This window comes from Mesocricetus auratus, unplaced genomic scaffold (genome assembly GCF_017639785.1).
Source record: "Mesocricetus auratus isolate SY011 unplaced genomic scaffold, BCM_Maur_2.0 Super-Scaffold_100018, whole genome shotgun sequence".
Taxonomy (NCBI): Eukaryota; Metazoa; Chordata; class Mammalia; order Rodentia; family Cricetidae; genus Mesocricetus; species Mesocricetus auratus.
In genome coordinates, this window is record NW_024429199.1 from 19,027,112 (window position 1) to 19,044,644 (window position 17,533).

A 17,533-nucleotide genomic window follows, 5' to 3' on the forward strand; every position below is an offset into this window, starting at 1 on the left:
TGTGCATATGTATAATTTTCTTATAATGATCTCTGTTCTCCAAGCACTTATAGACAGATGTGTTCCATAGTGGCTTAATCATGCAGAAATTTAAAAGATGAGTAAAGATCTCTCTCTCTCTCTCTTGTAGAATAACTTAAACTTTGCTCAACACAGGAAGTAGGTCTTCAAATAGCCAATGTTCTTTGAAGCAGAGCACATAGGAACACACATGAAATGAAGAAACACAGCCAACTCTGGCAGGATATTCTAATTCCCTGCCCTTATTTTGAGCATTTCAGCACATATCCAAAGCCAACATTCAAAATTTCAAGACAATGTTTTTTCTTACTCCAAATTAAGTATACAAATGGTCTACATATAGAATGTAAAACTTAGTCTTCCCAAGAAGTTAAATGTATTTTGGTTGCTCTTTGCAACCTGTGTGTTTCTGTGTGTGTATTTGCTGTGCTGTGTGCAGGAGAATAAATCAGCCTTACGGCTCACACTGAAATTTCGAAGCAAGTGAAGAGGAAAAAGGAACTTTGCTGCTTATCGAAATGTTTGACTTAAGTCACTTCTTTTGTAAGATAAATCCTAGTATTTTTGGTCTGATTGGGAAAGAGAAATACGTTGGGAGAAGAAATTTCCCATTATCTGATTTAGTTCTTTAGACACTGTTTATTTGATTTGTGGTGCTTGGGTTTTCTTCCTTTCCATCCTCACGCAATAGCCTACAAAATTAAAGGAATGGTGACAAACAGCATATTTAACTTAGCATCATCTTTAACATTAAAGAGTTTGTAAGCAAGGAATTCAAGCTAACTAGTGATAACATCTCTAACACCACAAGGGGACTCTAGGAATTCTGTGGTAAATTTTTAAATGGTGGGAATGTAGAAAGATCTAGCCCAGTGTTTGTGATAACACGCTGAAACATTACTGAATCCATCCTCAAGAATCTTACAATGAATGTAGCCCCAAATACATTCCCAGGAAGATCTCTTTTCTTTCATTTCACCCCCTGTCCATACATACGTTTGATGGCACTCTCAATGCTGGACTAGAGAGGGTGTAAAGTATCCCACTCTTGTAATGTTAAAGGGAAGAAAAATGCTACATTTCATTGAGCATCAACTTAAGAATAAAATCGAATACAGTATTGAAGTTTTCACCTCGTATTCCTCTTTGAACCCATAGCTGTCTGATGTCTTCATGAGGTTGATGTGCTGTAGTAAATCGGCCACTCTGATGGCTGGGTGCAGCTGTCCTGTCTGGTATGGGGACTCTGTCCCTTCGCAGAGGTAGCGAGGAACATCCAGAAGGCGGCTAGACTCTGCTGTGGCACTGTGGTTCTCATCTGGCAGATTTCATATTCCAGAACATTAAAAAGAGATAAAGTTACCTTGTTTAATATACATCTGTGCATAGAAGATTTGAAGACCTTACGATCTTTCTGGCAGTAGAAGGAAGGAAAAGAAAAGCCATCCGTGGGGGTGTGGCCTCAGGCAGCATCCTCATAAAGATAAATCCTTCACCTTTCACTTCAGCTCAGAGTTAAGGTCAGAACATATGTGTCTTTCAGCAAGACAACAGATGCTGGGAGAAGCAGGGAGACACTGGATTCACTTTTTAAAAAGTGCAGGCAGGACATTTAGCTGAGTTGCCTCTGTTTTTAGCATTTGAAGTTACAGCAGCATAGGCTGTGACCAGAGGACCGAGCTGTCAACTGGAACAAAGATCTCACCATTGACCGTGTTGGATGAACTCTCTCACACTCATATTCCAACCTCCCTCGGAGACCTTGTTTAGACAGCCCATCCCCACAGGGTTGCTCATCTTGCCACCTTTTCCCTCCTTTATTCTACTAGCTGGGCTTATCAATACAGCACAACCTGGACACAGTTTCACAGAATTGTATCCCTGCCCCTCCTGTCCACTAGAAGGCTTTGTATATTTTACTCCTTGAATTCTTGTTACTATCAATATTGTTTTAGTTGCCAGTGCACTTTGACTCCTCTGTCAGCCATGTGAGAGAAATCAGAGGTACTGGAAATAAATGTGGACACTTCCCTTATATTCCTAGCTCCTCCATGCTGCAATTATCAGGCTACTTCTTACATTTCTGCGAAATCTACATTTAATCCTTCATTTAACCATTTATTTATTTTTTCCAGTATATTTGGAGATAGACTCATGTACCAGAAATTCAGTAAAATATTCCAGTGAGTGAATTAGTTAAAATTCAACAGAAGCCTTCACCACCCACATTTAAGTGTAGACCACATCCTCATGGTTTCAGTTCGAAAGAGACTTCAAATGCTCTTTCTGCCATAAAAATGAAGAAAGGACCAAGAACATCTTGCCTATGAAGAATAAACAGCATTTTAATGACCAAAGAACTAAGCATTACAATGAGAAACATGCTTATATTTATCACATTTAAACTTACCACTTAAAAAAAAAAAACAAACGTTGAAGGGGTGTTACTTTGAAAAGCATAATAGTCTCACACTCATTAACAGAAAGGAAAGTACACTTTTAGGGGAACTTGCATTTGAAATGATAATGCATACTGCAGAGAATGATATTTAATTAACAGTGAAACATATTTCATGTGCTGGTACATCTGCCTGCTCTATCGCCAACTCTACAAATAGGATATGGCAAAAAATGAATTGTTGTCCCCATGATAAACACTTTTTCTTCCTGGAGAAGGAAAAAAAAAAAGAACCCTACAATCAGATTTGTATTCCTCTATAATTTAGGTTGATTGCATTTATCTTTACCCTCTCTTATTAAACTGCATTTTTTGTCATTCATGTCTAAAAATACCATACACTAAAGGAAAAAGAACTCACAAAAAAAAACCCAAATGAAAAAGTAAACAAAAAAAGAAATCCCTTGGAGTCTGTTATGACCTACCCAGTCAAGAGAATTATTGCCTTTTATTCAGGTTTTGCCCACCTATATACAAACATTTGCTAGCAAACATGATTCAGTTTAGTTTGCTCTGCTTCCTGTGAGGCTACAGTCAACTGGTCTACCTTCACTAAAATGTTACAATCAATAGACTGGCATAAGGGATATAAACATCTTCCATTAAGATTAAATTTAGAAGATGGCTTTAGGCTCTATCACAGGATATACAATTGGAACGGGAGAGGTCAATGGAACAGACAATGTCAGGGAGGTAGAAGCAAGTACCTAGGCTGGGGTAAGGTAGCCAGAGTTCATTTAGAACCTGCTGGAATAGCATAGTTTTACAATTTTTTTTAATTTTTTTTAAATTTTATTTTCCAGTTTAAATTTAGATAAGAATCAAGGTTGCTTCACAAGTCAGTTCCAGGTCCCTCTCCCATTCCCTCCCTTCCTCCCGTGCCCTCCCCTCCCCCCGTTATCCTCTCATTTCTCCAGGGAGGGTGAGGCCCTCCATGGGGGTGTCCATAGTGTGTCATTTCATATAGGGCAGGGCCTAGACCCTTTCCCAAGAGTTCTGGGTGAGAGTGCACCTCACATTGTTCTATTGGAGTCCAAAGTCCGTGTGTATACTTGGGATGGGTACTGATCTGCTGCCCAAGGTTCAATAGATTCCCTAGGCCTCTTCACTGACACCCAGATTCAGGGGGTCTTGATCAGTCCCATGCTGGCTTCCCAGGCTAATGCCTGGGATTCAAGAGTTAACCTTTGTCTGGTCAGCTGTTTCTGGGGGTTAAACCAGCCCAGTCTTAATCCCTTTGATTTAAGAGGCTCAGAAACACAGACTTTACTCAGATTGCATATCTTACAAATGACTATATCCTTGCATGAAATAGCATTGCCTTTATGTGGCATTAGTCTTTAATACAGCAATACAAAAGGCAGTAAGGTCTCAAGAATAATCACATATGAATTATTAATCTCAATACATTTCTACCTCATTAAACTACCTAATAATGTGAGTACTAGCAAGGGTGCCTGTGCTTATCATTATCCTTATTATACATCGAAGAATAATGACTTCAACTATGTCTTGATTGAAAGGTTTCTAGAGTTCTTTGTAATATACTTACCGGTTATAGGGACTTAAGCCCAACGAAGCAGTAAAATACAAAAGACAAAAATATGAATCAATATGAAAATTTTCTAAGCCTTTCAAAATCATCAAGAAGATATTAACATGAAGCAATGTTTGAAATTATTTCAAAAATTGCTGTATAAAAGTGAATGGATGAAAAACAACCATAAACATCACAATTCTAAGAACAATGAAAAATGGAAGAGATTAATCAAATGTCTAATGGGATAAATGAGAGTCACCTTTCAAAGAAAGCCAATGAGTTTTAAACCAATTATCCCCACTTTCAAAATGAAATAAGTCACATGATGAAAATGTATACAAACAGGTCAGATAACACTACTGGACTAGCTCTACCTTTCCTCAAACATAACCACCCCTTTTCATTTGGAATATTTTAAGAATTGCTTAGCCTTTATAGTTTGTAAAGCTCAGATGCATTATCTCATTTTCTATTTAAAGTTCTGTGGGGGAAAGCATGGTGGGAGTTGTTACTCTCTTTAGAGACAGAGGAGAAAACTTGTACAGTAGTGTTTCAATTTCATATTGTAATTCTATATAGACCTTGTGGTTAGAACCAAATTCTACATGCCGTTTGAAAATTACTATGATGGAATTTAACATTTAGGCAAACCATTCCTTTTCAGAGTGTTTACTATTTTAATTTAAGTGAACTCTACATATTGATGTGCCATTCTTATACTACACTACAGTTCTCAACAGAAGATGGTTTATGTAGAGACATTTGATAACTTGATACCTCCCCTGTGATCACCACGCATGACTCCTCCCTACATAATCACGTCACCTGTTATGACAAATGCCTTAGTTCACCACTGCCTCACTGGTGTTATGCACATCACAGGGAGAGTGCAGTTAGGATACAAATCCCATTGGAACATTTGTTATTTATATAAGCTCTAAAATTATAATTCAAAACTATTATTTTAGTGCATGAGGAACATTATACTTAGCTAATTAGTTGCAAAATTCCAAAATATTCTGCAATATTCTTTTTAAATGAATAACTACCTAGCATAGAGATGTATAAGCTAAATTTCCATATTCATAATAAGTATTAAATGTTAAATACAATGTTGGGTATTTTTAAACATATATTTATTGATAATCTGGATTTGTGGGTAAGTAGAACCACTATGGTGTTCCAGAACCTGAGATTATACAACACAAAGCTGGCCAGACTATTGTTGAATAAGTTGTCAAACGATAAGAAGCAATTTGAAATTAACCTCATTTTGTTTTGAAATGCTATAAGGCCAGAATCAACACAGACAATACCCACTTCCTTAGATATGACCTGGGAAAACTCAGTGGTTGCTTCCAAATTCTTGAAACAATACTATTTATCATACATTACAGTGTCTATGCCAAACTCCAGCATCACGATTCTAGCAACTTCCTTGCATTAGCAAACTATTAAAAAGACAAAGTTCACGTATGACTGCATCTTTAGCTGCTTTAAGGTTAGGAGAAGTTAGACAATAATCCCTTTCCTAAAGCTGACTTTCCTGCATCAGCTCAGTCACTCCTGGCCCGAGAATGGAGGTGCTTGGGTTCATTTCGCATTAGTCATCCAATTGCACTTTTGCTCTGAATCAACCCAACTTAAAGTTGGTGTGTTGCTATAAACAGTGTGCCTTGCATTTAAATCCACCAGACCCAAATGTGTTGAACAAAGGTCACTGTCTCTGTTAGGATTATGGTGATCTATCTGAAACATCAAAATACTTCCCAAAAGGCTAACAATTACTGGGTGGACAAGATACAACCCATGCAAGGAGTTGTGATGCATGCAAAACAATCAAATGAAAACCTGGTGATAAAGATTACGGGCCTCACCTAACACAGCAGTCGGCACAAGTGGATCATTGGGCACTGCGGGAAAACAAAGCTTGTGAAGCAAAGCTTGGCTCTAAATTCTATTTTTCTTTATAGTTTTTATACTTTTATAGTAACCATTATAATCGACTTATGCTTTATTTAAATATAGTGGCACAACTTGCTTTAATTTCTGCGTTTTTGCAAGGGTAAAATTCTATTTTCTAGCAGGGTTATTGTAAAAATGTCAGGAAAGTTGTATTTATAGTTATAGCCCAATTTTCTGTTCAATTTAAAAAGCCAGATTATTCACCTTGACATTAAAAAGATGATAAAATTAGGAGAAAAGGAACTATGCATTTTAGATCTATCAGGTGTAAGATATTTAGAGAAATAAAGATCTTATGTTCATTCTAAATCATTTTCCCCAGTTAACCTGAGGGAAGTGGGTTTAATCCTTTCTCTAAGTCCATAAGTAGATATCTGTAGATACACTTTCAGAATTGTCACTTTATAGTCAGGCACTGACATGGGCAACACACAGAAGAGGCTGTGAATCAAGTACTTGGAGAGATGACACACTCATATTTTATTTGTTTTTATTTTATGTGCATTGTTGTTTTGCCTCTATGTATATATCAGATCTTGGAGTTACAGACAGTTGCTAACTGCCATGTGGGTGCTGAGAACTGAGCCCAGGTCCTCTAGAAGAGCAGTCTTAACCACGGACCCATCTCTCCAGCCCATGATACACTCATATTTTAAGCAAACTTTCTTTTAACAGCCATAGAATTTTATGTCCTTCTCTGTTGCTAAATTTTAATAGTGAAATAAAAGTAAGACAGGCCAGAAAGGCCTTATCATGATAAAACTGAGTTCCAAAATGACTAACATGGTACTTCTAATTCTACTCAATGTGAATATACACAAGAAAAATGACAACCTATGTTCAAGGCTGACAATTAGTGAAAATTTTCACCAAGCTAAAATCCCTTTATGAAATGACATAAAGGCATAGAATCTAAAATATTGTGCAATCTTATCATTTGCTGTGTTTATAATTTACGTAAAATATGAATTCTGTTATTTACTTCTTGTCTTCTTACATCCATGTTTACCAAATTAGGGTAAGGGTTGCAGAAATGCCTTGTCTATGAAATGCTAATGGCAAACTTTATTTGTCCATGTCAAGCATCAATTTTACTTGAAGATTTGAAGAAATGAGTTAGCACATTAACTTAAATTTACTAATTTAAATAAACACAAAGCTTTGAAAGGGAATAATTTTCATAGGAAATTCAAATTATGCAATTATTCAAATCCCTGGTGCTTAAGCACGACTTCAATGGATACACTTTAAAAGTACGTTCTTCAATAGGGCAACATTAAGTATATTGGAAGAATCTATATATGGGGGAATGGAGAGATGAATGTGAATGTGACTTCATTATTCTTTGCGAGGCAGGTAACACAAGTACACTTTTAGATTTCATACTCGATACTTAGAAATTAAATAGAGCAATTTTCATGTAGTTAATTTTTTTCTTGTGTGTATAGTATGTGTGAGTGTTTGCATGTTGCCATACACGTGTGGGTCCAAAGAAGTTGGTATTATGTGGCTTCTTCAATCTCTCTTCAGTTAATACACTGAGATAGGTTCTCTCAGTAAACTGGAAGCTCACCCAATTCCAGCTATTCTAGTCAGCTTGCCCAGGAGACACTGTCTATGGCTCCTAAGAGGATTACAGGTGTCTGACATACCTGTCTGGCTTATGTGGGTCTGGTAAATGCTTTACCTACTAAATCACCTCCTGATCTTTGTGGTTAACATTTTGGTACTGGAACTGACCAGGACTAATACTAGATTACATTAATGGGATAACTACTTATGCCACTAATTCTTAGGAAGAATAACTATGTGTTTTCTTATCTCTAAAGACCATTTATCTTCTACAAAGAAAAAGACAAAAAATATAAATTGAGGAACACTAATTTTATGCAGAAAATGCCATTTGCAGCTTAATTCAATGGTACCAGCTGCCCGAATGTTTTATGTTTGGAATATTTCTTATGATTTCATAATAAAATTCCTAGTTTAAAGTTAAACTGAATCCTGTACCAAAAATGAACAATTTTTTTTTGTAAATTCCATTTTATTCTTCTTAGCTGTTCTGTCCTCTGGCTTTTCCTTTCATCATTCCAAAGTTGTTGTAGAAAACTAAATGCACTTAATGAGCCGCAAAAGGATTAAGTAAAATTGCAAGGAAGAACTCACATCTTGGACTGAAGTTGTGTTGGTCCATGAAGGTGAGGGACAGGGGATCCTCCGCGTGCAGGGTGCTCTGATCGGCATAACTTCGGTCCATGGCGTTCACCATGTGGGTCATCTCCTGCCGCGTGTTTCCCATGGCATCTTTGCGCTTCTTAGCAAGCTTGCTGCCAAAGCAAATATAAGAGGGAGCCCTGAGTGTGGCAAGCCTTGAGGGACAGCTGACGCCAGCAATAAAGAAGCTCATGTGAGTCTGAGGACAAGGTTACACAGACATAAATTAGAAAACCTAAAAACTGTTCCTAATTTCAGCAGTCAAGACAACACACAAACCATCACACTGCCTGGCTGTTGTAGCACCACCTTAATTGTGAGATTCTTACTATTCAAGTTGCCAAAGCAAAAGTCTCATCATGTCTTCTTTTCAGGTCTGGGTTCAGATGGAAAAAGCAGAATAAAATGAGGGTACTAGAGGGTGGGTGTAATCATAGAACATTGCATATATGCATGAAACTGTCAAAAAGCTAAAATAAAAACCATAAAAACACTTCTTCAAGAGTATAAGCATATACTTCTAAAGTAGAGTTAATTCACAGATGATTTAAGTAAAAATTAAAAAAACCGTAAATTCCAGTTTTCCTCCTGAGTGATGACTGCCTCAGATCAACTCCTTGAGGGTCTTGCTAACAACATGACTTAACTTTGCTTTAGTGGAGCCAGCCAACAAAAAAAGGGAAAAGACCCAGTCTCCCCTCTGCTGTTCCTAAGTAAAAACAAAGACACAGAGCACGGACACTAAGCAGTGCATTTACAACACTAATCAAAACGAACCCAAAGCCTTTTAAAATCAGCCCTGGTCAGGTATGACTCAAACTCTCATAAAGAGATCAAACTGAATCAAACGCTGTGTAGCAAAGGTACTGGGGAAAATTTGAAAAATGCTATGCAAAGATATAATGCCAATTATTGTTGTTTTGGAGGATTGACATGTCAAACCCTAAAATGTACTGTAGACTTCTTATGCATACTATCCACTACAGAAATGTCTGATGAATACAGCAGGAGAATGATTCCGGGTTCTAAAAGTTGGAGATAACACAAATACTGACCCCTTTATCTCCCATATCAAGAACAAGATTTTTTTGTTTGTTCCTTTTTTTTCTCTATTATCCATGAAACATATACCTAAAATCTATTAAATACATATAAAATATTTAACTCATATTCATTAGGAAATTCATACACAGAGGCACTGCAAACCACTGTCGAGTGTAAATTGTATCATTCACTCTATGGTAGCAATTAATGCTGCCTTGGAAATACTCCCCCATTGTTAAGAATGGCATTTCTTAGGTCGGTGGTAAGACACTCTCTTTTGATCCCTCATTACTCTCTACATTAAACAGATCACAAACACTACAAAGACTCATTGAAGAAATGGAGTTTATGTCCACAGATTTTTCCTTTTCAAATACATCGAGCAGCCTGAGAGTTGCTTCAGCCTATTTTTCTCTGAGAATTGGAGTAATTGACCACAGAGGCATGCAACCAACACGTAGAACACGGAAACTGGATCTCACTTACCACTGAGTAAAGCAGGTACAAACTATGACTTGCGGAAGGACACCCCTCATTTAGTAATTATTAGTACTTATGTAAAATTAGTAATATTAAAACAAGGACAAGGACTATTATCTACTGCCAGCAGCACCACCAGAACTACCCCTACACCATCACTACCATTACAACTATCATTTATTGACAACACTTGCTGCACACACTAGAAGCGCTACCAACTCTCCCTTCCATGCCAAGGGGTAAAGTCTGTAGAAATATGGAAGATCTAGACAGAGAGTATAAATGCAGGTGAGAGAAGAGGAGTCATGCAGGGAGGTGGTAACTGAGGAAACAGAGAAAAGCTTAGGGGAACCTTGTCCAAATGACTCCTAGCATTGGCCCAAATGTTGAAAATGACTTGAATTTTTAAAAATAATGGCAATATTTCAGGATGGGTGCCTTAGTTTTCTTTATCATTTTCAGGCGTTTTTATTTTATTAAAGGTCTCTCTCTCTCTCTCTCTCTCATCTGTCTCTCTTCCCCCCCCCCTCTCTCCCTGCCTCTCCCTTCTCCCTCTCACATCTTTCTCTCTCCTCTCTCTCTCATCTGTCTCTCCTCCCCCTTCTCTGTATGTGTGTGTACCTACATGAGAACAATTCCCTATGAAGGCCAGGGGTTATCAGATGCCTCTAGCTGGGGTTTTAGGCACACTTGTAAGCTGAGTTATTTCTCTGGCCCCTGGTTTTATTTTTCCAAACTTTAACAATGTATTTACTTGATATTGGGAGCAACGATACCCCTTTCATAGTTAAATGCACACAAGAAAAACAGAAAGGCTAGCACAATCAATTCATTCATTCATTCATTCATTTGTTTGGGAGAGGATTGAGACAGGGTTTCTCTGTGTAACCCTGACTGTCTTGGAACTCGCTCTGAACACCAAACTCACAGAGATCCACCTGCCTCTGCCTCCTGAGTGCTGGGAATAAAGGCGTGCACCACCACAGCCTAGCAATGATTTCATTTTCTTTTAAAGCAATGTTTGACCCTAATTAAGCACCACAGGCTGTATGCAGCCAACAGACTTACGCATCCCAAACATCCTGCTAGTTAGCCATCATGAAATATTGTTGTCCTTAGGGTTGCAACATCGTTCAGTCTCTAAAATCTGGGTAGCTTCTATTCATTGTGACTACAAATAAACTTCCTTGGAAAGGCTTGATATGGCTGATCCAAGTGTCATCTGATTCAAGTGATTTTTTTATAGTAACATGCTCATGTCTTGAAACAACACTTGTTACATATCATTACAGTATTTTTCAGTCATTTCCCCACCATGTGCTCAATAAAGGAAAAGATCACCTGCACATTCTGAACATCGGAACAGTGCCAGAACACGAAGGGCACAAAGCAGGTACTCAATAAATACTTGTGGGAGAGATAAATTGAGGCTTTTCTATACTTGGCACTTTCCATTGGTTAACTCAATTAATTCTCAGATCAATCCACTGAAAACTGCTTAAGGATTCTCATCATATAGATGAGTTCATTGAGGCTTAGGGGAGTTAAATAACTTGCCCAAGGTTGTTTATCTAGTAAGCAATGAAGAACAACCTCATTCCATAGCTTAAGCTATTATACAACACCCAGATGTTTACATTATGTTTACTGCCACATTGGGAAGCCTACTGCAATGGTTAAACACCAGTTGCTAAGCATTCAAAGAGAACATGAATACAGCACAAATGTGCTGTCATTAGCCGGGCGGTGGTGGCGCACGCCTTTAATCCCAGCACTTGGGAGGCACAGGCAGGCGGATCTCTGTGAGTTTGAGGCCAGGTTGGACCGACAGCCTCGAAAACAATACAGAGAAACCCTGTCTCGAAAAACCAAAAAAAAAAAAAAAAAAAAAGTGCTGTAATTTATACATTTTGAAACAGCAGAAAAATGTTTGACAAATACGTTCTAGCCAGGGGTGGTGATGCCTATCTCTAATCCCAGTACTCATAAATAGATGTGCCAGGAATGTTCAAAGACTTCCTGAACTGGGATTCAGGGCAAGACCTTGCCTCAAAAACAAAAAACAAAACAACAAAAAAAAAACCTAAACTTTCAATTTTTCTTCAAATCTTTGTTTCTTGGGCAAGGTTAGAAGGTTGATTCATTTCTTTAAAAAATGTGAGAGACCGATTTGAATGAAAATAACACTATCTGAGCCAGGCAGTGGTGGCATATGCCTTTAATCCCAGCACTTGGGAGGAGAGGCAGGCGGATCTCTGTGAGTCTGAGGCCAGCCTGGTCTTCAGAACAAGTTCCAGGACAAGTTCCAAAGATACACTTAAAAAAAATAATGCTATCTGATATTTGGATTCAAAATAATGTTAAAAAATTTAAAAATAGGCATAGAGAAAACAGCAAATGTAAATGATGATTCTAAACTTGGAGGATTTACAAATGAATAATTTATATATCTTTCATGAATGGGTAAAATTAAAAAGTAAGGACTTTTCAACAAATGAAAATGTTCTAGCAAGGACTTAGATAAACAGCAAACTGTGCTGGAATACAACCTTTGTGTGTAGCTGCAAACTCAGGCAGGGTCAGATAGTCCCTTATGCCTCAATCCTCAGGACAAAGTTGTAAGACAGGCTTTCATTCAGGGTATTATGAAACACAGTGAGTTAACATCAGTGTTAAACATTTCCACACATGTTCCTATGACATAATGCCACTAGACATTAGCTTAAAAAATCATAGGGAGTTTTTCCTTTCTGTTCTACTCTATTTCTACCTTTATAAAAGAAATCAGTTTGAGATTAGTATCCCTAGGTGTGTTTAAATAGCCTTTAAAAGTATACATCCTGTGACATCTTTATCTTGTTAGACTTTAAAGTGACAGGAGTTCTAAGTGTCAATCTCCACAAAGCATAAACTGCTACATTGTCTAAGAGAGAGATGGTAACTGTGTACCAACAATGGGATCCCATTCTATTCTTACAGATCCATTGACAGTTAATGGTAGGTTTATTGAAATTCTTGTAGCTAAATGCATATTGATTCTAGTACGTCTCTTGCTTTGTCTACCCCTGAGCTATGAGCCCATATAATGTGCACTTCAGGACAGTTAAACAATTCATTTTGCAAGTACTTGAGTTTGACAGATGTGCAAATGACTTTCATTATCAAAGCAGCCAACAGCATAAACTTCTGCAGGTGGATGTATGGGTGGGCCATAAAGGGGAAAAGTACTCCATCATTGTATGAAATTGTACGGTTAATTACCATTGGCTTCATCAAACACGATTTAACAAGCGTGTTATGATTCATCACAATAAGCTAAGAGCACTGTTATTTTACACCTGCTTGTTCTAGCAGATTGTAGGAAGCCAAATGTTTGTAATATTTAAAAAGTTGGCAGCATTGTATTGAAGTGATTGACTCATAAAATTTTGCTGTAAAACTAGCTGAAACCTTACCTAGTGATATAGACACTGCAGGCTGTATGCCTCCAACTCACTTAATCTCAATCCCTGAGCCTTGGAAGGTGGCATAGCTTTTGGATTGAATGGCTAACTATGTTGGATTCTAAAGAAACAAACTGAAAACAGCTCAGGAAGTTAAATGGCCAACATTCTCCACGCTGACATAAAAGACTTACCATACCTCAGTCTAGGATGATTTGGAGACAGTCGAAGACTGTAAAAAGGTCACATTCTGGTCCTCAGTAGGTTGACAGGTTTTGTTTTGGCTTAGTTTTATAAAGTATTTAAATTGGAGTAAGCAAACTCATTTTTCCTACTCTATGAAAGATTTATTTATACCTCTGCCTCTACTACATTACGATTTTATCAATTTATTTAGACAAGACCATTATAGTGATTTTAATAGCCACCAAGAATATCTTCCAACGACCTTCTAGAATACCTGGGAAGGTGGAAAGTGATGTTATCACCTGTAGGCCCAATCTGGTTTGCATCTTTCAAGGGTAGCTGAACACTGGACAAATATCTCACTGGGTTCATTTTTCTCAAACGTAACACAGTATCAAATAGTAGGGACTGGGGAGTTAAAACTACACTTGTCACCAGATGCATAATGTCTCATATTGCTAAGAGACCACAGACTTGACATAGGTAAATACATGATGTTCTTAGCTGTAGACTAAGCTACTTATGGAAAACTGTAATTAAAAATTAAAGTAGCTGAACACACAGAAATACAATATCCCTTTTAAAAAAGAATATCAAAATAGGTAATGTTTATAGTTTTAGAGTCCAGAAAGATAAAAGTTTTGGAACACCACCAAACACACGCTGTTTCTGTGGGTTTTTTGAAAGGGATATTGCATCTTGGACACATGTAAAGTTGTAATGACCCATTTTCTACTTACAGGTAGTAGGAGTAAGAATAGTAGCTCCTCCTGGCAAGCAGATCACAGACAGTGGGAAAAGAGAAGCAATGGTGAATGAGAAGCGTGACTCCGTCACATCCAATAGAGCAGAAAAATGTGCGTTAAAAAGAAAACGAAACAAAATGAAATTTGTGGGGTTTTTTTTTTTGCATTTTAATTTGCCCATGCGTTGTTAGCGTTCTTATGCCATGCGATTAAACAGACGGATATGCAGCAAAAAATAAAACTTGTAATACAGAATTACGGAAAAAAAAGTAACATGCCGGCATTTCTTATATTGCCAAAGAACTGAAAAATTAAATGGATTGTGTGTTTTTCAACATGCAGTTAGCGCACAGTATCATCCATTGCCGTCACAATGTCATGACAGATGGAGCAGCTGTGTATAGAATGTGTATACTCAATATAGTAATTTATTTTCAATACAAAACATAAAGATGTGAGGCTAATATATGCAAAGTACTACATTTTTACACATTGGGTGTATCTTAATGGTACACAGTATATACACGTAATGTGAATATAGGTACCATATGCTACATATACATGAGGGTATTCCTACAGTAGATGCATGTGAACATGAAATACACAAACATTTACTGTATTGAAATATGATTTCAAGTTGATGTTTGGAAGTTTTAATGTGTTCATGCTGTGCATCTAAACTGTACACAATGAAAAAATGGCATATAATTGGAAATAATTCAACAGCGATTAAACTGAAAAAAAATGACATTGCGTTCTGAAAGTTGCAATATCCCTTTCACAGCCTAAGAACTTATTTTCTATATAATCTCAGCTGAATGTTTGATTTGGTTGAATTCTGAGCTAGTCTTTTGCAACCCAAAACACATAGAACTATTTTCAACGAGGCAAATATCCCTACATACATTATTCACACCAAGGGAACAGACTAACACAACATTTTTAAGTTGAACTCATATTGAATACTGCTACATGCTTTTGTGGAAGATAATAACTCAGGATGTACTCTGTGACATACACCGCCTATGAGTTGAAGCCCGTACTCATGGGCTGAGCTAAGTAAGGAGATAAAATAATTCAGGCATGATATATATAGTACACCAGAAGGCAGCAAACACAACCCCCTCCATCTGTAAGAGTATGGTTTTCGCCAGGCACATAGGTGCTGCCGAGGCAGGCAAAAGTTCGGGAGACTTTCTATCCAGCAAAACAATTATGAAAATGTAAACGTGGAACATTTTAGTGGCAGCTTATTTATCCGATCACTGGCAACACAAACCGGAAGAAGAATCAGTGAAGCTGTGCGATTATAGAGAGCTGTCAGAGCATGTTATCCACCAACCCCCACATCCTTGCTTTAGTGACTGGCTTAGCAACTTGAAGGACCTTCGTTCTCACTTGTCATTCTTAGCACAAATCCACCAGAAGGCGGGTACTCAAAAACAAGTCTTCAGATAAACAACAAATGCAACTAGATTGAATTCCATTCTGAGGAGGACACAGGCAGAAGCCATTCTCAGGCATCCAATAGAATGTGACAATCCTTTTCGTGATGAAGCAGTGTTAAGTGAATTCTCTAAACTGTTTGGCCTTTTCACTCTCCAAATACAAATTTAATTTCAACAGAGATATAAGGTCTGAGGGTCCCATTCCATGATCTTATATGGATGTCTACTGGCAAACTAGTGTTTCTAAAAGACTTAAATCTTCTTGTCTCACCTAGGATGTGTTTTCCAACCACAGAGGTAGACAACAGCAGAGAGAAAGCACTGTTTGGGAGAAGCACATATGTAGCTAATTGAACACAAAACACTGCAGTGCATACCTAATGTTCCTAATGCAGATGTGTCTTCTCCAACATATATATCTCCAGGGACAATTGTAAAGAGGGAATATATTAAAATAGATGCTCATGGAATTGTTATTAACATATGAGTCTTATCCATAATGCTAACGTTTTGTTTCAAGTAGAAAGTAACAATAATTGGACACTATGAGAATTTATGTAATATAAGCAAAATCATTTATTACACAATCAGTTCAATTAATAAAACAGAACCACTTCTACACACAAAGCTGTTGGAATTCATGCTATGTGTAATTTTTTTTGAAAGTCCTTCCAAATTGTAGAATTATCCAAAATTCATGATTGGAAGGATTGAAAAGTCATACTCATTTCTAAGACGATGACTTACAGATTCTGACAACTTACATAATAGCCAAACAGCTCAAAATATAAAAAGTGTGTATATCTTAAATGCAATTGAGCAAGAGTATACTTTCATCTCCAGAATACAAGTTTAAATTCCAGGAAGTCATATCTTTATAGAACTCCAGGAGGTGGCGACATTGACTGACATGGAAAAAAGATAAGGTTCAATTTAAGCATTTACTCTTCTTTTAAAAAATATAGTCAACAAGTATTTAATATACAATGTCATTAAACAAAATTTCTATTCTCCTAATGTCCCATGTGCCACCTATATTTATAAAAATATAGATTTAGAATGAAAATAATTCTGACTTTGGCCCAAGCACTGTAACTGCGTAACTACCAATTTTATTATGCTTAATAATAACCACACTTAAAATAACACGGAGTTCTCATGCATCTCTGAAAATTCAAAAAAATGTACAGTTTTACGTTAAATAAATGTTAACACAAATCTATACTTACATCCCAGGACAAACTGCAAATAGCTAAATAAGACTTCACGAAAAAAAAAAAATCCCAAGTAAGAAGGGAATGAGGGGCAGGCAATCTTATTAGAACTTGTCAAAGCGCTTGAAGGGCAAACACATGGAAGTCAGTGGCAAACGCATGAGTGTGTGATTCAGGATATTATTGGGTCTTACCTCTTTTTCACAATTACTATGACAACCAGGAGAAGGAGGATGAACACCAAGATCCCAGCACTGATGCCCGCGATCTTCACCACTCTGTCTGTCTGCTTCGCAGGATCCGGGATCACCTCTGGTTCTTCTGTTGCTGCTGCTAAACAAATCAGAGAAATAGGTGACTGGAAGCTGCTACCAGGAACAGGAAGACCGTCCTCAGGTGGAAATTGCCCAAGGAAGACATGCTTGGATAGCAACAACCTGAAAACCTACACGCAGAAAAGAGCTGGTCTATAGCATGAAAGACTTCGGGCCATGATAGGAGAGAACCTATCTGAGTTTTATTTTCTTGTTCTGTTTTAACATAAGAAATAAGAGGAAAACCACAGAAATTGTTATAGAAGGTATGGTGATCTATTTTTCTTCAATGCCCTCAAAATTCAGCACAAGGATTTTAGAACTGGTACACTTGAAGGAGATTGGGTTGGATATAGATGACTGTTTATCTATCATAGTTGCCTGTGGTGGCTCAGGCTGTAATTCCAAGACTCAGGGGTCTGAAGAGGAAGCAACGGGAGTTTCAGGCTAGTAGGAATTA

The 17,533-nt window shown here is 37.4% G+C and overlaps 1 protein-coding gene across 1 annotated transcript in view; it reads right to left on the reverse strand.

Annotated features, from left to right (window-relative positions):
- Nucleotides 1-17,533, reverse strand: part of Ptprk (protein tyrosine phosphatase receptor type K) — a 517,652-nt gene that overhangs the window by 26,311 nt on the left and 473,808 nt on the right. Inside the window, 6 exon segments of the mRNA XM_021224035.2 lie at nt 1,155-1,339; nt 4,032-4,043; nt 5,897-5,932; nt 8,151-8,311; nt 14,092-14,121; nt 16,954-17,092. Of these exon segments, the coding sequence (XP_021079694.1) occupies nt 1,155-1,339; nt 4,032-4,043; nt 5,897-5,932; nt 8,151-8,311; nt 14,092-14,121; nt 16,954-17,092 (563 nt within the window).